Here is a 24083-nt window from a genome sequence, read left to right on the forward strand (position 1 = left end):
AGGAGTGACTACCATCACCAAAGGTCAACAGCAGATGTCATTTCATCTGTTGTTTGCTCAATCATGGAACATCTGGACAGCGAAGATGCATACATAAGGTTGCCTTTCATTGACTACAGCTTGGCATTCAATACTATCATCTTCTGTAAACAGATCAATAAGCTTCAAGACCCAGGCCTCAGTATTTCCTTGTGTAAAAGGATCATTGACGTCCTCATTTGCAGACCCCAGTCAGTTCAGATTGGCAATGACGTCTCCTCCACAATCACAGGTGCACCACAAAGCTGCATGCTTAGCGCCCTGCTCTACTCACGTTATATTTATGACGGTAAAGCTAAGCTCAGCTCCAATGCCATGTTTATCACAAACATGAGAAAATCCTCACATGTTGCAGATCCAAGCAACACGCACAAAATGCTGGAGCAACTCGGCAGGCCAGGCATGACGCCTCCCTCAACAGTATCCAAAACAGTATACTCACTAATGAAGGATTGGACACTGGGGTACTCCGTACTGGCTGCTCATTTCCCTTCCCTCTCCTGACCCACTTATCTGCCTCCTGCAACCTAGGGGTGACTACCTCCCATTAACTCCTAAGCAACACACACAAAATGCTGGAGGAACTCAGAAGGCTAGGGGACATCTATGGAAAAGAGTAAACAGTCGGCGTTTCAAGAGGAGACTCTTCCTCAGGGCTGGAAAGGAAGAGGAGAAATCTGAGTAAGAAGGTGGGAGGAGGGGAACTACAAGGTGGTAGGTGATGGGTGAAACCAGGACGGGAGGGGGGAGGGGGTGAAATAAAGAGCTGGGAAGTTGATTGGTGAAAGAGATACAGGGCTGGAGAAGGGGGAATCTGATAGGAAAGGATAGAAAACCATGGAAGAAAGGGAAGGAGGAGGAGCACCAGAGGGAGGTGATGGGCACGTAAGGAGATAAGGTGAAAGAGGGAAACAGGAATTGGGGGAGAGTTATTCATGCAATTAGGTTGGAGGCTATCCAGATAGAAAATAAGGAGTTGCCGCTCCAACCTGAGTGTGGTCTGATCACGGCAGTAGAGGAAGCCATGGATCAACATGTCAGAATAGGAATGAGAAGTGGAATTGAAATTGGTGGAGACGGGGAGATCTTGCTTTATCCGGCAGATACAACGTAGGTACTCATAGAACTGGTCTCCTATTTTACGCTGGGTCTCACTGATATACAGGAGGCCACACCGGGAGCACCGAAATTGGTAGGTAACCCCAACTGACTCACAGGTGAACTGTCAACTCAGCTGGAAGAACTGTTTAGGGCCCTGAATGGTAGTGAGGGAGGAGGTGTAGGGGCAGGTGTAGCACTTGTTCTGCTTGCAAGGATAAGTGCAGGAGGGAGATCAGTGGGGAGGGACAAATGGACAAGAGAGCTGCGTAGGGAGTGATCTCTGCGTAAAATGTAGGGGAAGGAAAGATGTGCATGATGGTAGGATCCCATTGGAGATGGCAGAAGTTACGGAGGCTGGTGGGGTGGTAGTTTAGGACAAGGAACTTTATCCCTGGCAGGGTGGTGGGAGGATCGGGTGATGGCAGACATGCACAAAATGGAAGAGATGTGGGTGAGGGCAGCGTTGATGGTGGAGGAAGGAAAGGCCCCTTCTTTGAAGAAGGAGGACATCTCATTTGTTCTCGAATGAAAAGTCTCATCCTCTGAGCAGATGCAGCGGAGACGGAGGAACAAAGAAAAGGGGTTGGCATTTTTACATGAGACTGGGTGAGCAGAGTTATGGTCCAGGTGCCTATAAGAATAAGTGGGTTTATAAAAGATATCAGTAGATAGACTGTCTCCAGAGATTGGAGAAGAGAGATTGAGAAATAGGAGGGAGGTTTAGGAAATGGACCAAGTAATTCTGAGGGCAGAGTAGAAGTTGGAGGCAAAGTTGATGAAGTTGACGAGTTCAGCATGGGTGCAGGAAGCAGCACCAATGCGGTCATCGATGTAGTGAAGGAAGATTTTGGGAGAGATACCGGTGTAGGCTTGGACCAGGGACTGTTCCACGTAGCCGACAAAAAGGCAAGCATAGCTGGGACCCATGTGAGAGCCCATGGCTACACCTTTGGTTTAGTGGAAGTGGGAGGAGCTGAAGGAGAAATTATTGAGAATGAGGACCTGTTCCACCAGAAGGAAGAGAGTTGTGGTGGAGGGGAACTGGTTGGATCTGTTGTCCATAAAGAAGTGGAGAGCTTTAAGGCCCTCCTGATGGGAGTTGGGGGTGTACAGGCACTGGACATTCATAGTGAAAATAAGATGATTAGGGTAGAGAATTTGAATAATTGAAAAGATCAAGCGTGTGTGAAGTATTGCAGATGTAGGTAGGAAGGGACAGAACTAGGGGAATAAAACAGAGTCGTGGTATGCAGGTATATGTTCAGTGAGGCAGGAAAGAGCAGAAACAGTGGGTCTACCTTGGACAGGCAGGTTTATGGATCTTGGGTAGGAGGTAGAAGTGGGAGATGTGAGGGAACTGTGAGGTTGGTGGCAGTGGATGGGAAAACTCCAGTTTATGAGGTTGGTGATGTCGTGGGAGTTAATGGCCTGGTCCTGTTCGAGGATAAGTAAGAGAAGGTGTCCAAGACTAGTGGTCAGATGACTATAGAACCCTCCTTATACGCAGGTGAGGTTAGGATTGATGCAGAGAGAGTGGAGAACAGTGCGTTTAGAAGGAGTGAGGTTAGAATTGGAGAGAGCACTGGTAAAGTTGAGATAGTTGATGTCTCATTAGCAATAAAAAGATTCAGAGCAGGCAGAAGACCAGAGCAGGAAGAAGGGCTCAGCATCATGGCGGGCACAGGGTGACAAAGGTGCGGCCCTTACTGAGGACAGAACAGTCTGTCTCAGAGAGGGGAAAGTCAGTGGGAACAGTGAAGACCCAGCATGGATGGAAGCTGGGCTCAGACGGGAGGAAGAAGAGGGCTGGTATTGTCTGAGGGTTGGGGTGTTCAGGATAGATGGAGTGGGAAGAAGATGGAAGCTCTGAGAGAGCAGGATGGTGGTGAGGTAAAGGGAGACTAGTGTTTAAACAGCAGTGTAAAGGCTCGACCTGGAGGTGCTGTCGGTCCAGGCTGGAGTTGGAGTTAGCGGCTGAGCAACCAGCAGGTTGAAGGTTACCAGGGTTGTTGGAACCTGCATTGATGGCGGTGGAATCAGGGTTCTAAATCTGCTCGGGATCTTTGGAACCAGTGTTGGCGATGTTAGAGTCACCAGTATAGAGGTGTCCAGAGCTGTCGGGGTGGGGATTGATTTGGAGAAATTCGTAATCTGGGGGCACTTGATGGTAACGAGGTCAGCTGCAGGGACCGTGGTCTAGGGACGTCCTTGGCTGCCGGCGTTGGAGATGGTCGCTTCTGCAATCTTCAGATGGGCGATCTTCTGATCCTTGCTGGACATGAAAAAGGTGAAGAACTGAAAGTATGGATCCAGCAGATGATACAGTATCAGACAGGTCTATTGCAAACGGCAGAGGGAGAATCAATGACTGGGACAGAGAGCGCAGGTACGTCCTCATGGCAGAAAGCTTGGCATGTAGTACTTGGTGGGAGAACTAGCCAATTGAATGTGAGTACCTAGGGTCCTCAGAGGGTCCAAATCGAAAAGCCTGAACCAGATCTGGAAGCCATGTGGCACAAGAGGGTGGAGAAGACATGTTCCCAGGAAGGATACGTGGCTGTAGTAGTGGGTCTGGATGACCACATGATCGAAGAGTCGAAGGGCTGCAGAGATCACAGAGGGGGAGCAGTGAGAGGGACTATCACTGAACTCCTATGGAAGGGAAGATTTAAACTTCTTCAGGGTTGGCATCCCTTGAAGAGACTTTGCAGTGTAGTAGTAGAGCCACAAACAAGAGAAAATCTGCAGATGCTGCAGATCCAAAGAAACACACACAAAATTCTGGAGGAACTCAGTAGGGCCAGGCAACTTCTATGGAAAAGAGTAAACAGTTGACGTTTCGGGCCGAGACCCTTCATTAGGATAGGAAAGGAAGGGATGAAGTCAGAGTAAGAAGGTGGAGGGAGGGCAGGAAGAAGTAGCATATGCCATATTTACGTTTGCTGATGACACCACTGTCATTGGCCGAAACAAAGAGGTGATGAATCAGCGTATAGGCAGAAGATTGAAAATCTGGCTGAGTGGTACCACAACAACAACCTCTCACTCAATGTCATCAAGACCAAGGAGCTGATTATTGACTGCAGGAAGAGTAAACCGCAGGTCTGTGAGCCAGTTCTCATTGGGGATCAGAGGTGGAGTGGGTCAGAACCTTTAAATTCTTTGGTGTAATCATTTGAGAGATTCTGTCCTGGGTCCAGCATGTAAGTGCCATTACAAGGAAAGCACGGCAGCACCTCTACTTTCTCAGAAACTTGCATAGATTCAGTATGACACCTAAAACTTAGTCAAACTTCTAAAGATGTGTGGTGGTGAGTATATTGACTAGTAGCGACACAGCTGGTATGGAAACACCAATGCCCTTGAACAGATAAGCTTACAAAAAGTAATGGATACAGCCCAGTATAAAGCCTTCTCCACCACTGAGCACATCTGCATGGAGTGCTGTCGCAGGAAAGCAGCATCCATCATCAAGAACCCCACCATCCAGCCCATGCTCTCTGCTCACTGCTGCTATCAGGAACGAGGTACAGGTGCCCTAAGACTCACACTACCAGGTTCAGGAAGTTATTACTCATGAGTCATCAGGATCTTGAACTGGAGGAGATAATTTCACTCAAGTTCACTCACCCCATCTCTGAACTGTTTCCACAACCTATGAGCTCACTCTCAAGGACCCTTCATCTCATATTCTTGATAATAATTGCTCATTTATTTATTTATTTATTTATTTATTCTCTTTTTGTATTTGCAAAGTTGGTTATCTTTTACATATTGGTGTTTGTCCGTTTCATTGGGTGCAGTCTTTTATTGATTATTTATTTATTGGGATAGTGTGGAATAGGCTCTTCCAGCCTTTCAAGCCACGCTGCTCAGCATTCGCCCAATTTAATCCTAGCTTAATCACGGGATAATGTCCAATTAACCTACCAACCGGTACATCTTTGGAACGTGGGAGGAAACCAGAGCACCTTGAAGACACCTATACATTCAAAATGTACAAACTCCTTACAGACAGGATCAGGAATTGAACCTGCATCTGTACTGTAAAGCATTGCGCTAACCACTACGCTACCATGCTGCCTCATTATATTGTGCTTCTTTGTATTTACTGTGAATGCCAGCAAGGAAATTAATCTCAGGGTTGTATATGGTGACATGTATGTATTTTGATTATAAATTTCCTTTGAACTTTGTACAACTAACTGATGAATCTTTTTAGAAGGTCCACAGGATTTTCTGGAGAACTGAAGAAGAAATTACACCAGTGGATTAGAATTGAAAGAGCTATATTCTCTCTTAACACATGTCAATTGTGACCTGGGTTTGATGATCAGAAACAGTATACAATCCTATTTCTCAAAAATAATATCATGAAGTTTGCAAGTATAAAATTAATTTACCGTAGATTTTAACATGGATTTCTACCCCTGGGTTATCCTTGTTAGTGGTAGATGATGAAAAGACAAGAGGGAATGACCCAAATTTATATTACTGCAGAAGGGGACATTTTACAACTGGAATGAATCAGACAGAACAGAAAAGAATGTGGAATGGTCACAGTAAAGTACAATGAAGCAATGGAGCAAGCAAAATGTTAATGTCTCTTTTGTACGGACTCAAAGAATGGCTAATACGAAGATTATTCTTGTTCAATGAGTTGTACACTTTCATGACGGTTTGTTGGCTATAAATCACATTCTCCTCATCTTGATCTCAACGTGTCAACAGCAAAGTGAATGCAGACATCACTATTGTATCATTGCCCTCGGAAACTCCGGGGAGGAAATATTGACCCCCGTGCGCCGATATTTTTGAAAACGAGGGTAGAGAGGTGGGTGTGGGGATTGCGTTAAATTGATCAGGTGCTGTTATTTTCAAGCTGGGCCTTGACTTCCATATTTTACATAAAAAGTCAGACCTTGCATAACATCTCCTCATGAGCGTGGGTTCAGAAATTTGAACATAGTTTTTACTGATAAAGTGTGATAAAGATAGAGTCCAGATTCGCCCTGCCAATGAGAAAATTGGTGACACAGAGGTGTTGGACGTAGGTCAAAAAGCTAACTGGCATTATAATTCTGGCAAAATTACTGCAGCCTCTCAGCTGTGTTTTTGTGTGACTCTGTCAAAAGGGAGATTGTGAAACTTGGGAGCAAAGTTTACTGGAACGTAAGCTTCATTTGTAAACTCTGTTGATCACTTCTCAAAACCTTGAAAGTGTCCCCTTGTTCAATGCACTTTTCAGTTCTGCACTTCCACAAAAGCATGTGTGACCAATGCTACAATATTATGAGACTCAAGGACAGTTTCGGACAACAGAAAAAATCCATGGAAACCAGCAGAATGTGTGTCACTTGCCTACCATTGTACGAAGTGTAGGGATCACAAAAGAGGTCTGGCTTACAGGAGGAGAAACAGGATTTACAGTCAGACACTGATTTCCTTGAGCAGAGGACTTGTCCTTGGCCCAGCACGTAAGTGCAATTACAAAGACAGCACAGCAGCACCTCTACTTCCTTAGGAGTTTGCAAAGATTCAGCATGACATCTAAAACTTTGACAAACTTCTACAAATGTGTTGTGGAGAGTATATTGACAGCCTGGTATGGAAACACTGATGCCCTTGAATGGAAAATCCTACAAAAAGTAGTGGATCACCAGTCCATCATGGGTAAAGCCCTCCTTACCACTGAGTACATCTACACGGAGTGTTGTTGCCGGAAAGCAGCATCCATCATCAGGAAGTCCCACCACCCAGGCCATTCTGTCTTCTCACCTCTGCTGTCAGGTAGAAGGTACAGGAGCCTCAGGACTCACACCAACAGGTGCATGAACAGTTATTACCCCTCAACCATCAGGCTCCGGAACCTAAGGGGATAACTTCACTTGTCTTCATTTGTCTCATCAATGGACAACCTATGGACTCACTTTCAAGGACACTTCATCTCATGTTCTCGATATTGCTTTGCTTATTTATTATTATTATTATGCCTTTTGCATATTGGTTGCCCACCCTGTTGGTGCGGTCTTTCATTGCTTCTATTACGGTTATTGGATTTATTGATTATGTCCACAAGAAAACGAATCTCAGGGTTGTATATGAGATTCAGCATGACATTTAAAAGTACATACATCATATATGTACTTTCATGATAAATTTAATTTGAACTTTGAACCATTTAAACACTAGTGTCTGATGATACTCAGGATAGCGTATTAGATGGTTAAGTCTTTGTAGAGCATTGGAACAAAATCTTCAGAACACTGAACCTGAGACTTGTGTTTTACCAGTAGTTGTATTGATAAATACTAACCTCAACCTCTTTGTTAAGGGATCCTATTGGGAGTTACTGAAGATGTTCTCCAGAGCAGCCATCACATTGACTCTGTAACAAATGTGACCACTGAGCATACATGTGTCCTCAGGTTTGGAGCCTGACTTCCCACAGTTGCAAGGTATCATTGACTGCACACATCTGTCCTCAAGGTATCTCCAGGTTATTCTGAACTGACCATCAACAAGAAGGAATTTTGCTCCCTTAACATTCACTGCAGAGTATTTCTAGTGTGCTTTCATAATTCTCTGTCTTATGTCAGTCTATTTCCTGGATCTTGTCAGATCTCTAAGCGGGTTTAAGGTCTGGCTTCTCAGAGATTCTCTTAAGTCCTGGCTGATAAACATTGCGGTGCAGCAAGACCATGAAGCTAAGCAACCAAAACAACCTGGCAACCAAAAGACCCAGAGAGGAAGCTATCACCATGCTGAAGTGATTCAGGTGCCTTAAGAGATCTGAAGGCACCCTTAAACAGAATGGTTCTCTTAAAGCTGTTACTTTTGGCAGGACAAGACAGAGAAGATAGCAGCTCTTTTAATGAAGAGGAAAAGGAGCAGGAGGAAGAATGTACAGGAACATACAGTATATATTGTTTCTCAGGATGCCATCTCATTGAGGTTCACTTCCTCTCCATCATTCTACCCTCCAACACAGTCTTGCTTGAGCCCTTCCATCAACACGAATTGGACTTGCAAGTAGCCATGCATGCCCTGCCCAGCTGTTCAGTACTGACGTATTTCTTACCATTCCACACAATAGGTCTTTGTCAGTCAGAGTGCCATATGTGGAATGGGGAATTGAGACATGGACTGATGAACGATGCCCACATCAGTCCAAAGTGAATAAACTTAACACTCCAGCTATCCTGCAGATGGTGGAAAATTGAAATAAAGATGGAAGGCGCTGGAAATTCCCAGGGAAAAAAAAAACATTCAAAAAGAATTTCTTGAACTCAAACAATGCCATTTATTGCAGCCTTTATTGCTCTACTGACTTAATAAAAGACTAAAAATAGTACTTTACCGACTGTAGGGGTGGTGGCAGCACTCAGTGAGTTAGTTGAAGATATGGAGGAAGTGCTTTCTGCTCGAGCTAAAGGAGCTATTGGTGGAGGACTAGAGGAATGAATGGGTGGGCTGAAGGACCTGGCCTGTAAAACACAAAACAAAATAAAACTACTTAGAAATGAAATCAGGTAAAAGATCATTTCAAGTTTCAAAGGTAGCAACTTACTTATCTTATTTGTTTTAAATGTAAGGTAAAAACATTGAAGTAATCAGTTTGAAACTCTTTTGAATTATTTTCTCTCCTGTTTCCTATCTTGAAGGTGATAACTTCTGTACTCTGATTGTTGCATGTCTCCCAAGACTTGATTGAGGCCATTCTTTTTAATGTAAGCAAGGAAGTGAGAGATTGCGTGACACAAGAAACAAATCCATTCTTGTCTTTGTCTATTATCTTCTATTTGAGCAAGGAATCACTGAAGAGGAATCTGCTGCAAAGTTTTTGGCAGTAATTTCTTCCACGAATTGAGGAAAACTTGGGCTGCTGGTAGCCTGCCACAAGTGAATATATTGATATATGATACACATGGTTGTTTATTCAATATCAACAACCCATTTTATTTGTTTGCTGTCTTTAGCATTGTAAGAAGTCCCAAGAGTACTCTTCATGGGTATAAACAAAATTGAATACCAAAACACAGATGAAGTATTAGAATGGGTAAAAAACAATTTGGTGGAAGAACTTGGTTCTGAGGAAAATCTGAAAGAGGGGTAAGAGTTAAAGAAAGTGAGAAAACTAGGAATTAAATACGAGCTTAGGACAACTACTATTGATTATTTATTAATATATTTATTTATTCAAACTCCTGATTTAACCCTGGCCTACTTATAGGACAATTTACAATGACCAATTAAACTACCAACCAGTATGACTATAGACTGTGCGAGGAAACCAGAGCACCTGGAGGAAACCCATACAGTCACAGGGAGAATAGGCAAACTCCTTACAGGCAGTGGTGGGAGAGCAATTTGAATTGGAAATGGTCCAGAGATCATGACAGCAGGAGAGAATGTTTCCAGGGTTGGAAGAGATTACAGTGATAGAGCCTGAGACAATGGAGGTCTCATAGGTTATTGTCCTGTTGTCCTACAAAGTTAATTTTACCTAAAAAAAAAAGAGATGGATTTGTGACACATAAAAAATGATGGATTTTGTGAAAAAAACGGTTTACCCTTAGTGCCGAATAAAGTGTGTTCAATGTTCTGATATTCATCAAGTTCTGAGTGCCAGAAATTAAGAAATACTCCCTGGCCTCTTCAAGTTATTCATCCTTACCTAATATTCAATTCTATATATTAATGAAACAGAATGTTATAGTAATAGATGTGATAATGCTCAATCTACACTTGAGAGGAATTTTCCCCCTCAGTTGATATAATTTTGTTTTGATCTCAGAGGGCAGGTAGTAGTTTTCTGGGTCATAAGTATATTGATCATGAACTTTGCTACTTGAGGGTGAATGTTTTATGTTGTAAGTAGAAAATGCAAAAGAAATTACAGTGGATTCCGGTTATTTGGGCCATCGGTTAATCCGGTCAGCCACTTATTTGAGGGACAACTCTTAAAGAACAAGAACTAATTGAGAAAATAACTGGGTTTCTCTTCATTCATTTGGTACACTGTACCGCTTAATTGAGAATTAATTGCCAAACAGTTTCAAACTAGCGTCAGTCACGTGCACTTGTGTGACCGTTAGACACTACACCATAGTTAGAACAAACAGTTTTTAAATAGCGTCAGTTGACTGTTTGTGTTCAAAAAGCAGTGAGTTTTGTCACTGATAGTTGGCAAGAAGTAAGCAGTAAGACAATCTGGAGCTGTTTTGCTCACCATAGTTTCAAGCATTCAGGCTTGGAAATTCCAGAAACAGCTGTGAGTGAAAATGAAAGTATTTCACTACTTCAGCAAGTTAGGAACTATGAAGAATTTGAAGGTATCGACAATCATCTTGAATGTTACAATGAAAATGAAGATTTGGAGGATGCAATCATTGAAAGCATTGTATGAAGGCTGTCCATTACATACACTAGGTGTCTGCTCAGAATTTCTTCATTTACAGTCAATCAAAAGAACAGAGCAGCATACACTGGATGAATTTACCCATGAATAACTATCAGGAATTAATACACAGTTTTATAATACAGTAGCGGTATTGGTAGTGTTCTAATTTGTCTGTATCTCATTTAAATGCATAAATTGTTGCTCCATTAAATAGCGGTTTGAGTTTTTTTTATACCTTTTTAAATATTTCTACAAAACCAGCTAATTGGGACAGTCACATAATTGGGCCAAGATGTACTTGTCCCTAAGTGTCCCAATTAACTGGAATCCGCTGTACTACTCTGGGTAAATTGGCAATTATAATGAATTTGTTCACCTTGTTCAAGGAAAGAAACTTCCTTGCACTTGCACAGTTTTAGTGACTGACCTCATCCTAGCTTGACTGGAAATTATACCAAAGATAGACTTATGCTCAAAAGCATGATCTCATGGTCTAAGTCAATCCACAGGTGATAACATAACTGGACTCTCATCAGTATTCTTGTGAGAAGTAGATAGTACAAATTATTTTGTTGGATGTTAAATAAGATTTCTTGTTGGTCATAGCATTATTCTACAGACCTAGGCATTATTCTACAGATCTAGGCCTCCCTAGGCCTCCTGTCCCATGATCCTCTCATATCCCTTTTGCCAATCACCTGTCCAGCTCTTGGCTCCATCCCTCCCCCTCCTGTCTTCTCCTATCATTTCGGACCTCCCCCTCCGCCTCCCACTTTCAAATCTCTTACTATCTCTTCTTTCAGTTAGTCCTGACAAAGGGTCTCGGCCCGAAACATCGACTGTACCTCTTCCTAGAGATGCTGCCTGGCCTGCTGCGATCACCAGCAACTTTTATATCTCATGGTCTAACTCAATCCACAGGTGATAACACAACTGGACTTTCATCAGTATTTCTTGTGAGAAGTAGATAGTACAAATTATTTTGTTGGATGTTAAATAAGATTTCTTGTTGGTCATAGCATTATTCTACAGATCTATATAGCTGTGAGTTTATTATTCTATATAGCTGTGAGTTTCATGGGGACCAGTTGAAAGAGCTATGTTTTTCTCTGTGGCTTTGTGACACACTCCAGTAATATCTTTCTGCAATAAATACCACAGTGACATATCAAAACGTACCATATCAGTTACTCCAGGCTTTCCAGGAGGCAGTTTCGGCCGTGATGGTGGACGAGGTGGTGGAGGAGGAGGAGTGTTACTGGTTAAGCCCGATGGCGTTGCTGGACGGGCAGGAGATGATGAACCTAAAAATAAGGAGACATGATTTTAAATTTTACAAATCAAGGAACTAGAAACCGTTAGCAAAGTTCCATGGAGTGTGGTCAGCACTGCACAGAGGTCTGGGTGTAGGAAGGAAGAGGCTTGATATAGATGTGGCAGGTGACACAAAGGTTGGGTCATCTGCCATGTCTATGGTCCAGATGGGTTGTAGAAGGGGTGGTTGTATAATGGCAGTGAGTAATTCCTATCCCTCCTGGCCCACAAGAATTCCAGTAAATTTCTCTTTGCTCTTTCTGACCATTTAGAACCTCCCATCTTGATTTGGCAGTTGATGTTGGTCCATAGTCTGGAACCTGACATGCTGGGCTGGATTTCGTCAAAGAAAAGCTAGCCCGAAGGACAGGAGTATGACTGTGCCTGGATATAGATTATATTGCGGTGGCCTGCAATCGTGCCAGGAATGTGTACAACCATTACCACCTTTCCCTTCTCCAACTGTCAACTTACCCCCGATATTTCAGTTGGGAATTAAAATCTACCTGATGGGCTCATGTTGTGTTCCCACAGCTAATGACACCAATCTCATCGATAGTAAAACTGGCCATTCTGCATGTGAGCAAAGTCTTCAGCCGTAGTATTATTTTAATATTACATTAATTTTAAGGGAACTAATGAGAGTCACTAACAATTTGAATGTTGTGGTTTTTCGTATTCCTGTTTGAAAATTTTAAAAATATCTTCTATGGTTGTTACACATAAATCAAAATTTAAATTTGCTAAACTGTTAAGAACAATTAATTTCCCCCCATTTTGCACCCTAATTTTTAAGCTGGCTGCAATCTAAGCCCCGGTTTCTTCTGGTAGAGCTGACTCTGACTGTTCTGCTCATGTAAGGCAAATAGCAAATATGGACGGACTGTGAGGGTATCACAGTTAAACCCATTGTCTATATATGACACACACAAAATGCTGGAGGAACTCAGCAGGCTAGGCAGCACCTATGGATAAGAGTACAGTCAATGTCTTGGCTCGAAATGTCAACTGTACTCTTTTCCATAGATGCTGCCTGGCCTGCTGAGTTCCTCCAGCATTTTGTGTGTGTTGCTGGGATTTCCAGTGTCTGCAGATTTTCTCTTTGTTTGTGTCTATAAGTGACTGTATGTGATTTTAACTTTGAATGTCAGTGTAAAGCAGATAGTGTTGAGTTAGCTACCTGATATATGATTCTGCCTGATATGTTTCCCAGGTTACATGGTACAGCATGCAGTAAACTCAATGTCACTTGTTTTATGCCTCCAAATTAAAATTAGCACATTAAGTTCTGGATAGCAAACAGGAGGGGAACCTGTGTCTAAAACTTCCTTTTCATTCAAAGGAAACCAAAATCAACTGTAAAACAGTTCAAACAACTATCTCAACCCAAAACAATCTTAAATATCCTAGCTCCAGATATCATAATTTCTCACTAAGGGAGTAACCATTTGCAGTTCCCTGCCCTTCAGCATTGTTTGAAGAATATTGATACTATGGACTTGATACAAGCAAATACAGGCAAAATGGAAGCAGCAACATTGGGACATAAAGCCTTATAACCATAATCTCTTATTATGGCTATAAACTAATGATCAAAATGTGCACTCAGCTGCATACTGATGTGATCTAACTACATAACAGGAAGGATTTGGGAGAGGTGGTGGAAATTGGCTGACAGGGCGTTGAGCATGAAGGATGAGATAACAGCATCATCAGCAAAGCCCATGTTTCATTGGAAAATTGTCCAAAAGAATTTGCACTTAAAAAATGACACCGGATCACTTAATCTCTTGAATGAAATGACAGTGCTGCTAATGCTGAGACTGTGGTACCCAACCCTTCACTGCAATCCACAAGTCCAAATCCAGCATATTTCAGTGCTGCACCAGATATCTGCCAGATAGCAAACAGGAGGGGAACCTATTAGAGAAGCTTAGCTTTACTCTTGTATTCCACCTAACTTGATGGTGATCCATTGACAACAACTGGGTGCGATGTAACCCCAGCATTTCAGTTTAATTGATAAAGCAGAAGTCTTTGCACCTCCAATGATTCTCAGATGACACCACAGTCCAGTGAACTGTGACTGGAGGCAGCAAATTAATAATCTGTATTTTATTCTGAGTTTCCTGGGGCAAACATCAGCCCTGCTTTCCTGATGACATCCCAGCAATATGCTGCCCAATTGGACAGTTTGAATAGGGATGTGCTACTGCACAGAGATAGGTTTTCCCCTTTGTGCTGTTTGTCAATATCGTTCAGAGATGAACCTTGGAGAAAAGGGCTGGTATTCATGCTTCAGCAGAGGGGGACTATAAGTGGAGAAGTACTGCATCTGTGCCAATTGCCTCCATGGTTTGTTGGACAATGGGGTGGCGGGCAGTGATGATCGCTGGATAAAAACCTGAAGCTGGAATCTTTGACCAATAAATCCCATCCAGATTGAGGGTGTGAAGAGGGGAATACAACCAATTGTAACACTTATCCAGTCTAACAGTGACTCATTTACAGATCTGATCTAAAGAAGTGATGTCTAAAAGGAAATGTTTTACATAATGATGTAGTTTGTACTGTTTCTCTTTTCTCTTTGGATGGGAACACCTTGCAGACTCAGTGTTCTCTGGTAAACAACATGAGAACCTGTCGGCCAGTTTCAAGACAAGGGAAGAGCTTGTTGAGGAGGTAGGATGGGGTGCTGGGGGTTGTTGTGAGAATGTCACCACAGATGCACACTTCCAAAGAACACAAATTAGCAGCGCTTAGCACAGAATGAAACAGCACAAATACCACAGGACAGAAGCAAGAAGAAGCCATTTAATGTTGCTACTACTGAGGCTTCTTGCTGGAGACAGGCTAGTGCAGTGTTTAGGCAAACACCACGTACCACTGCTACTGGATACTCCACTGCCTGAATTGGGTCCTGGAGAAGATACCACTGTCCTGTAGGTAGGAGGTGGCGGGGGAGGGGGCGTGTTCTTTTGCCCCATAGCGAGCTCTTTCAGGGAGGAGGACGACTCGCTCTTTCCGCTCTTGATCAATGCCTGCTCAGAATTCTTTATCTCACTTCCATCATGGTCGAGAGGCACAGAAGTAACTGGAGGAGCATCAGTGGACTGTAGGTCGCTATGAATGTCTTCTAGCTGCAGGGCTGAGGTGGACCTCTTCTCACTCAGAGCTGCAGCTGAAACATCATCTCTGGGAGGTCGATCAGAAAAGTCAATCCACTTGCTCTTCGACAGGACTGCTCCGGATCTGGGAGACACAACTGGGCCAAAAATATCATCCAGGTCATTGATAGACAACAGTTTGTTAGGCTGGGGCTCTGCTTCACCCTGGTCATTCCCTACAGTCCCATGGGATAAGTTCGGCAAAGGTTGCTGCATTGCTGTATCAAGGTCTGACTTGGTGCCTTTCAGAGCAATGTGGTCTTAATTTCAAATTTCAAGAGTAAAAAAAAGCAGGAATCAAAAGATTATACACAAAAATAAAACTGAAGAACGTACATTCAGTGTTAAAAGACTAAAGAAAAATATTACCAATGAGACAGATCTCAAATATCAAAAGAAGGAAATAGTTTCCTTGTACACTCCCACCCATGCTCCCTTTACACATTGGATCTGCTAGTAGCCCCCTGGTATTTTACTCGTATCTGAGGCAAGAAAGTGAGTATCAGTAAGTTATTCTACCGTGTACTGTCTGCTCTTAAGCAACAGTCACTCACATCCGTTGCATCCTCGGTGCCTTGGCTGAGATGGGTTTCACAGCACATCAGAGATGTGGTGAGCTGCAAAACTCAGTTCTAAACTAAGCTACACATCTTTGAACTGAAAACTTGGGAGCAGAGCAAACATATCCTTTCTTAAAAAGCAACTTTAATGCAGATGGTTTAAGATACAAAGAATCTGCACTTGATTAAGTTTATGAAATTTGGGAAAAAAGCTTGTGTGAAAGACATAAAATGGTTGAATATAGAAGGAGAAGATCCAGTCATTATTTCTCTACATTAATTGTGTGTTACTTTATAGCTATTTAGAGATACCTCAGGCCTACAAAACAGAAACAATTATTCAAACTAATTTGCTCTTGCTAATGTTGATGTTCCACATACCTATTCTACTGAAGTGGCAACATGTAGGTAAATGAGAAGCTGCCCAGTACAGCTGAATATTAAACTACAAAACCCTACCTGAACCCTCTGCTGAGGGTGATCCTGTGCGAGGTGGTGTGGCTGGAACATTTTTCGGAGGCAGAGGAGGAGGGGCTAGAAGGGGAATTACAAAATGCAACTTATGGAATGAAAATGATAACTTTTGCAATTTTACACATCTGAAATTTAAAGGATAATGATATTTGTAATCAGCATATTAAGAAAAACTCACTTTCTCAGAAAAACAAGGCAGCCCCGATCTCTTTGATAGAGAGAAACAGAGTCTTTGCACCCACTGCAGGGGTAACTGAATAGTACTGCATGATCCACAAGGTGACAATATACCGATCTTTTAAAATCCACACAAAATGCTCTGACCAAATTTAGGTACTCAAGCCTGGAGGTGTGGCTCTAACTCCACCTCCTGACTTTGAAGAATTAGTATGAATAGAAACTGATATTTAAACGTGGATTTCATTTGCTAATGGTGAGCTAAAACCAGAGGTAAAAAAAAAGTACATCACCTAATGTACAGATTCAGATACACTTACTGAAGAGCTGATAACTATCAAAGACCAGCTTTTTCTGAGGATTCAAATTTGGATCAGAAGGCAAAGAGGTAGTGGAGCATAGCAAAGAACACAAGCTTCTTCTAAGGTTGATACTACTTAGCATTTAGTCAGTTTTCTATCCTATTAAATGAATGATGCCCAACAACTGTTGCACTGTGGTAGTAGAATATACACATCCTGTGAATGTCAGTCAGTACTCATTAGATTAAAGATTCTGTCCTTCCACAAACCTCTGAAATTTCCTGGACTATTTCATGTTATGGTGCCACTGAAAACACAGTGTATAGCATCATCCCCCACTTTCCTATCTGTGGAAGAGAAGAAATTCCATTTTCAAGGCTGCTTAAAGTAGCTGCCATTGTGTATGGTGGCTGACCCCTCCTCAAACCCAAAGAGTCCGATTGCAAAACATTAAAATCATAAACTTATGTTTCTAGCCTCCACATGAGTGTTCTGGATGTTTTGCCACAATTCCACAAGTAATACAGGCTTTATAGATTTGTCACTCTGCCTGTTTCTGGGGCAAAATCCTTCTAGGAGGAAGGTCTTCTCCAGTAACATGATCAGATAATTGCTCATTCACCAGTTAGATCTCCAAAGCCTGTGAAGCAAAATGCAATTCAGATGCAAAGCACATATCTGGCAGCTACAAAAAAGGAAATTATGGGAAGTAGGGCCATTATATTTTCTTGTTTTCTTATTATGTTTAATTTCACAATTTTAATGATTAATGTAGTCGCTGTGAACTTACCTCCAGAAGGAAATGGTCGTGATGGCAAAGGAGATTGTCTTTTGAAATCACTGGCTTGAAATGGACCCCAGATTTCAGGCTGATCAATTGTAGCTTTAAGATGTGGTTAAAGTCAGCCAAAAAATAAATTAACACATGGCATAAATACACAGTATGAGCAATTCAATTTTTAAACATTAGATTGTAGGAACAATATTTCTGGTCTGTTGCCATCAGAAATTCCTTGAGTTGTGATTCCAGCAGTTCAACCAGCATTGTGCCAGTGTACACCTTGTGGAATATGAAGCAGTTAATCTTAATCACCCATCTCTTACCTGCTGTAATATCTGCTATCTTTCCATATGTAGGTGGCTGGCCTGGAACTACCTGATCTCCACCACACTTCCTCCAAGTATGACCAATTTCTCTTCTACCTCCCCCCCACCCCCCGAGCAAGGAACCCATCTACAAATTTCTAAATAACTCCCAAGTGTTGGCCGTCTGCCTTGACCATGTCCTTGCAAAGATGGTAACATTTTCCAACCCACTCACTGGTATTGTTATCTTGTAGTCACTGGGCCACAATACTCCCATTCAAACGCTGATAACCTTGTTCTACATGTTTTGTTAACAGCACTATTTTATTTTGTGAAGGAACATTGATTTTTAATCTCAGTGAAGGAACATTGATTTTAATCTCAGATGAGCACATCAAAAATGATAGGATGGAGAGAACAGATAAAATTGCTTCTCTTTAGTCCCATTTACTTCCTTGCATTGCATGCCAATTCTGCTTAAAACTGTAGAATGTCAGGGATCGTCACCTTCTTTTCGAATAGCTGTTCCTATTGATCAAATATATTTATTCCCTCAGCAGCAACCAGTTGAGAAAAAAAAACAAACACTTATTAGGCCAAGAATGCCAGATGTGTTCCTATTTGAAAACTTGCTTAAGAGACATACTGCACATCACGCAGGCTGTAACAAGTAGACCCTTGGAACTGCTTAAGTAAGGAAGCAGTCCATCCAGCCCATCAGGTCTAGTCAGCGGGTTCTGTAGTGTAATCCAACACATTTCATTACTATGCTCTTTTCCTGTAACCCTGCACATTACTTGCTTTCAGTTATCTGCCCAATTCCCCTGGAAAAGCCCTGACCACAGACTCAAAGAAGATTGCGTGAACTAGGTGGAGTTTTACAACAATTCAATAGTTTCACGTTTATCAATACCAATATTAACATTTTATTCCAGGTTTTTGAATGATTTCTTGAATTTAAATGAACCACCTATGGGATGGGATTCAAACTCAGTTAAGTCTTTGGTTCCGTGATACTGCAGTAACATTATCACTGCGTTCTTTACTGTTATGTATTTGTGAGGTCAATGTTTTTCAGGCATGTGTGCAAAGTACCTTCTGGTTTTATGCCTTCAAATGCTGACTCCAGTGGTGGGCCAAAGAGTGGAATCAGAGCTGCTGTATCCTCTGGGACCTTCTTACTACTGTGAAAGAAAAGTGAAGAGAATACAAGCGGAATGAAATTAGGAATTTAATAGTAAGTAAAAACAAGTACAGCAGAGAATCACTAAACCTTGCTCAGTCTGGATAAATACATCTTATTAGTCTTATGCTGAAAAATCACAGTTCCAAATAGGATCTGTCTATTCTCAGTGAGTATTTAGACACACTGTAACAAAGAATGATGGTCGTGGAGATGTAATTATAGTTTTCATTGTTTTTCCATGAGGTAAGTCTTGGTGTCATAATATGCAGCCAATAGCTGAAGGCTATATCCCTCCCCAAAGAAAAGAAGAAATCCAAAACTCAAGGGAAATTATTTAGTTAAAACACTGAATACATCAGCCTCAATAGAAGCCTTTCCTTTACTTGTTGCTCAGGTATGCTTGTAACATTCTGTGCCTTTCTCAAATTAGAAATGAGAAAGAAGAAAATTAAATCCCAGCAAAGAAAGGTATCATGATCACAAATAGAGAAGGGAAGAATAAAGAAGAACTTATTGAAAAGGTGTTAAAGCAGGTATAAAGGGTTAACGGAACAAGAACCCCAGGCAGTTTATGAATACAGTAGACAAACACTAAAGTTAACAAATGATTAAATAAAATGGGTTTCTCAGGTCATTCTGTAATACTTCAATGATGTTATATTCATCACAAGAATATTAGCTTATATAAAATATCTGGTATTTTCAAAATATCTCTTTTTGAATTACAGTATTATCAAATATGTAATTTAGACACAATAAGATTATCAAATTAAATAATTTCACAGAGCATAGAACATAGAAATCTACAGCATATTACAGGCCCCCCAACCCACAGTGTAGTGCCAACCACGTAACCTACTCTAGAAACTGTCTGGAATTTCCCTACGGCATAGCCCTTTATTTTCTAAGCTCCGTGTACCTATTGAAGAGTCTTTTAAAAGACCCCATTGAATCCATCTCCACCACTGTTGCTGGCAGTGCATTCCACACACCCACATGTTTGTAAGGACTTCAGGAAGTGAATTGTGAGAACGATAAACACCTTTTTCATGAATGAAAGGCAATGAAAATTAAAATTACGTAAAGTGAAGAGAACAGTCAACATTTTGGGTTAAGACCTTTTATCAGAATTGCAAATAAAGAGGAAATAGTGGGGGAAGAGTTAGAGCAAGAACTAATGGGTGACAGATGGATCCAGGTGAGGGGTGTGATAAGCAGTGAAGGAGAATAGGAATAACATAAGAAGTTGGGAATTGATTGGTGGAAGTAACCAAGGGTTGAAGAAAATGTAGTCTGGTAGGAAAGGACAGTGGACCATTGTGTAGGAGGTGGAGAGGGAAATGTGAATGTGTGGGTAGTGGGCAGATGGAGAGGGAGGGGAGGAGAAGGAGATCAGGTGATGAAGGCTAGTGGGATCAGGTAAAAAATGGAAGGGACAGGGAGGAAAGATTACTAGGAGTTACAGAATTCCATTTTCAAGCCATTTAAAAGTAGTGTTAGAATAATTCACTCAAGGCAGTTTACTGCTGTTAGAGAGTATTCTGGAGTTATATGAATACAGCAGTTACTAATTCAAACTAGGACCAGCCTTCAGTTCTTAGTGTAAATGTAAATAAATTCAGGACACTTGCAATTAGCCTTCAAGATTAAGAGGTGGCATTTACACTATGGGGTTGTGTTAATGGGCTTGCATCAAACCAGGCAATGTGGTTAAGTTACTTGTACCATTATGACTTAAATTCAATCTGGCAAACCAGACTGATGTTGGCACTAGCATATCAAACATGGTCACAGGTATAGGCAATCAATAGTTTTTGTGTACTTACCAGAGTTGTGTGCCCAGAGACAGCCCTGACAATATTAATTTTGGGTAACACACACAAAATGCTGGTGGAACGCAGCAGGCCAGGCAGCATCTACAAGAAGAGATACAGTCGACGTTTCGGTCCGAGACCCTTTGTTGGGACTAACTGAAAGAAGAGATAGTCAAAGATTTGCAAGTGGGAGGGGGAGGGGGAGATCTGAAATGACAGGAGAAGACAGGAGGGGGAGGCATGGAGCTAAGAGCTGGAAAGTTGATTGGCAAAAGGGATACAAGGCTGGAGAAGGGAGAGGATCATGGGACGGGAGGCCTAGGGGGAAAGAAAGAAAGAAACAATCAACTTTCCAGCTCTTAGCGCTATCCCTCCCCCTCCTGTCTTCTCCTATCATTTTGGATCTCCCCCTCCCCCTCTCAAATCTCTTACTAGCTCTTCTTTCAGTTAGTCCTGACGAAGGATCTTGGCCCAAAAAGTCAACTGTACCTCTTCCTATAGATGCTGCCTGGTCTGCTGCGTTCCACCAGCATTTTGTGTGTGTCGCATTAATTTTGGGTACCTGGCTCTCTGTCATCAGATGTTTTTAGGATATTTGTGTAATTAGTTTCTCCCAAAGGTGTTTGGACCTTCAGGGGTGTCTTATGAATTACAATGCGTTTCCACAATGTACCTCAAAGGAACCATTTGTCAACCCAAAGTATTGAAGTAAACAATGTTATTGTAATAATTGAAATTGTATTGAATCACCTACTGTTACCTTTGATCTTAAGGGTATAAAAATATGATGTATTTTTGGGTTTGTGAGCCTCAATATTCTGTCCGTTTCCAGAATGATGCCTACATGTCGTGATGAATAAAACCTTCTATATCACCTACTTCAATGTCTCTCCAGTGACTTTGATCCCAGTTACAACTGCCAGGTCTTATAATGTGCAGTGACTCTTGATATTTGAAGGCCAGCCATGACTTAATATGAGAAAATGAGTTAAGCTGTTCCAAGAATGAAACAGATTCATTAACAGCAAAATGGCATATCTTGGGAAGTTGGTTAATGGTTTTGCTGACATTGAACCTACTCAGTTTGTATTGCAGATGTTTAACAATTAAGAATAATTCTGGGTTTGATAGGATTGATCCAAAATAGAAAATTCAATTATCAAATGTAGAATTGAAGATAAGCTAATTAGATTTGAGAATTTTTGCTCAATCTAAAACTTCCCTCGAGAAACTTAGGATGCAACATGTAAATATTGGATTGAACCTGCCAAGAAGATTATGACAACAAAGTTGACACTGCAAACTTCACATGATTGAAAGATTTTTGTTTTTAACCTGCCATGTGTCCCTACTCTCTGCCATAATTGGAAAATGCATAAAGGTCTTTTAGGAGATGCAAAGGATGCTTAACATGATGCCAAAAGATTTATTTTATTCAACAGGGGACTTTTATTTTCATTGAAAGGATTGTCTGGAAAGGAAAAGGATGGGTTTTGTTACCAGTTCATAAACCTTCACACTGGATCTACTTTTCATTTTTAATGCTCCACACAGCCTAAAACTTGGCTTATGTTTAGTACATGTTGATGATTACTGCTTACTACTCAGTGGAAGAAGCAATTGGCTACAAGTACCTGACAACTTCTGATGTAGGCGTTGACCGTCTTGGGCGAGCTATTTCCTCACCTGAACAAAACAAAACAATAATTTATTTTCCTCTTGAAAGTAGAAACAGTAATAGTACCTATATATTGAAATGTGATTTTACATCTTTCTTAATTTATTTAGATATCCTGGCTGCAACAAGTATCTTCAGCAGAGCTGGGACCATATACAAAACTGGCTTTTATGCAGTAGTACTTACTCAACAAACATAGTGACTCAAGAAAATGCAAGGGTGTTATTTAATAAAAGATCCTGCACTTTACCCCTAAGTTCCAAGCTTATTTTAAAACATTATACAAGGGTGTAATGAGACCACCTTTTACGTGGTTTCTCCTCTTAATATTCTTGATTTTTTTGCCAGAACCACTAACTCCCTGATAATTCCATTGTTTTTCAAATCAAGGGTTTCAGTAAGGTATCTTCTTGCCACTTTGCAGCGATTGCAGCATTTTGGTTTTTGCTTTCTTGGCATATCTTTTTCTACTTGAAAGCCCTTGATGGGTCGTTATTAAAAATGAACATGGATACTTACAAGATAAGTTTCTTTTGATAATTGCCTGGAAAAAAAATAGAAAAGGTATTGACATGGATGACTTCCTATGTAAAAGACAGACTGACCTGCCAAATACCATTTGGTACTAAATGATGGTGTAACCATGAACAAAACTTACAGTAAGTAGAGGTTCATCCAACAGGATGGAAACATGGGAGATTATCTACATTTTACCATGGGGAATTTGCTTTTTGTACTGAGATGAGATTCTTTCATTTCAGGTTCTTCTTCCTTTGCAGGATTTTCGTTCCTGTTGCCTAAATGGTAGCACTCTTGGCTGAGTCAGAAAGGTGTGATATTTTAGTTAAGTATAGAATATGGGGAACATTGAAAGTCCGCTATTTATCACCTATCCCTAGATGCTATTGAGAACGTCACAGTCCGCTGCCATCCTGAACCACCGCAACCATTATGGTGGAGGAGGATGCATCATGTGTTAGGAAAGAAGTTCTAGAATTTGGACTCAGGTGAAGAAACAGCAAAGTACAGTACTGTTATTTTTTCAAGTCAGTATCAGTTTCAACTTGGATGGAATTTGCTATGAGATGAATTCTGTTTTACCTATCATTTCTATCTTTCTGGGAGGCTGTGGATGAGGGGAATTTTTGAAGAAGCGTTGTGTAGTTCATATTTGATGCAGCCAATAGTGGAGAAAATAAATGTCTTACGTGTTCTAGGGGCAGGAAGAAAGGACTCCAAAAAAGCAGACTTTTTTTTCCTGACTGAGTCCAGCTTCTCAAGTATTGCAGATAGTTAAAGGGTTCTGAGGAGTAAGTCATGAGTTACACACTGCTGGATGCCCAAATTCTGATCTCTTCTGTAGGCATCTGGCCTATCCAGTTTAGTTTCTCATTAATAGAGACCATTCCTCCTCACCCCCTGGTTATTTGCAAGTTGCAATGCTGTTCGAATGTTCAAGATAGGTGGTTCGACTTGATCTCGATGGAGGAAATCATTGTCTGGTATTTGATCGAAGGGAATGACACTTTATCCGCACATGCCTGAATGTTGACTTTTTGCATGTGGACATTGGCTGTTTATATACTTCTTGTATTTCTCATAACCTATGTGATAAACGTTAGAACACAGGACCAGCTAAAATAGACATCCTGGTTGGCATAGACAAGATGAGATGAAAGGTCTGTTTCTGTACCATGTGAAAACATTCAATCGATTGAATCTAAGCTAGGCCTCAGATCAATTCCATTACCCCATTTATTTCCCATCAACATCTCTCTTCCA

General features: G+C 41.4%; 1 protein-coding gene across 3 annotated transcripts in view; it reads right to left on the reverse strand.

Annotated features, from left to right (window-relative positions):
- The window catches only part of sgip1a (SH3GL interacting endocytic adaptor 1a), a 177823-nt gene that overhangs the window by 35990 nt on the left and 117750 nt on the right, over positions 1 to 24083 (reverse strand). For 2 of the 3 annotated variants that reach the window (XM_072273872.1, XM_072273873.1), the window contains 8 exons: positions 22821 to 22845; positions 22258 to 22309; positions 18719 to 18807; positions 17328 to 17420; positions 16044 to 16118; positions 14742 to 15284; positions 11723 to 11847; positions 8501 to 8627 (listed from right to left, as the gene is read on the reverse strand). In XM_072273872.1, the coding sequence (XP_072129973.1) occupies positions 8501 to 8627; positions 11723 to 11847; positions 14742 to 15284; positions 16044 to 16118; positions 17328 to 17420; positions 18719 to 18807; positions 22258 to 22309; positions 22821 to 22845 (1129 nt within the window). The remainder of the gene's footprint in view (positions 1 to 8500; positions 8628 to 11722; positions 11848 to 14741; positions 15285 to 16043; positions 16119 to 17327; positions 17421 to 18718; positions 18808 to 22257; positions 22310 to 22820; positions 22846 to 24083) is intronic. The other variant, XM_072273874.1, reaches the window with a different exon arrangement.

The sequence above is a fragment of the Mobula birostris genome, chromosome 12 (genome assembly GCF_030028105.1).
Source record: "Mobula birostris isolate sMobBir1 chromosome 12, sMobBir1.hap1, whole genome shotgun sequence".
Taxonomy (NCBI): Eukaryota; Metazoa; Chordata; class Chondrichthyes; order Myliobatiformes; family Myliobatidae; genus Mobula; species Mobula birostris.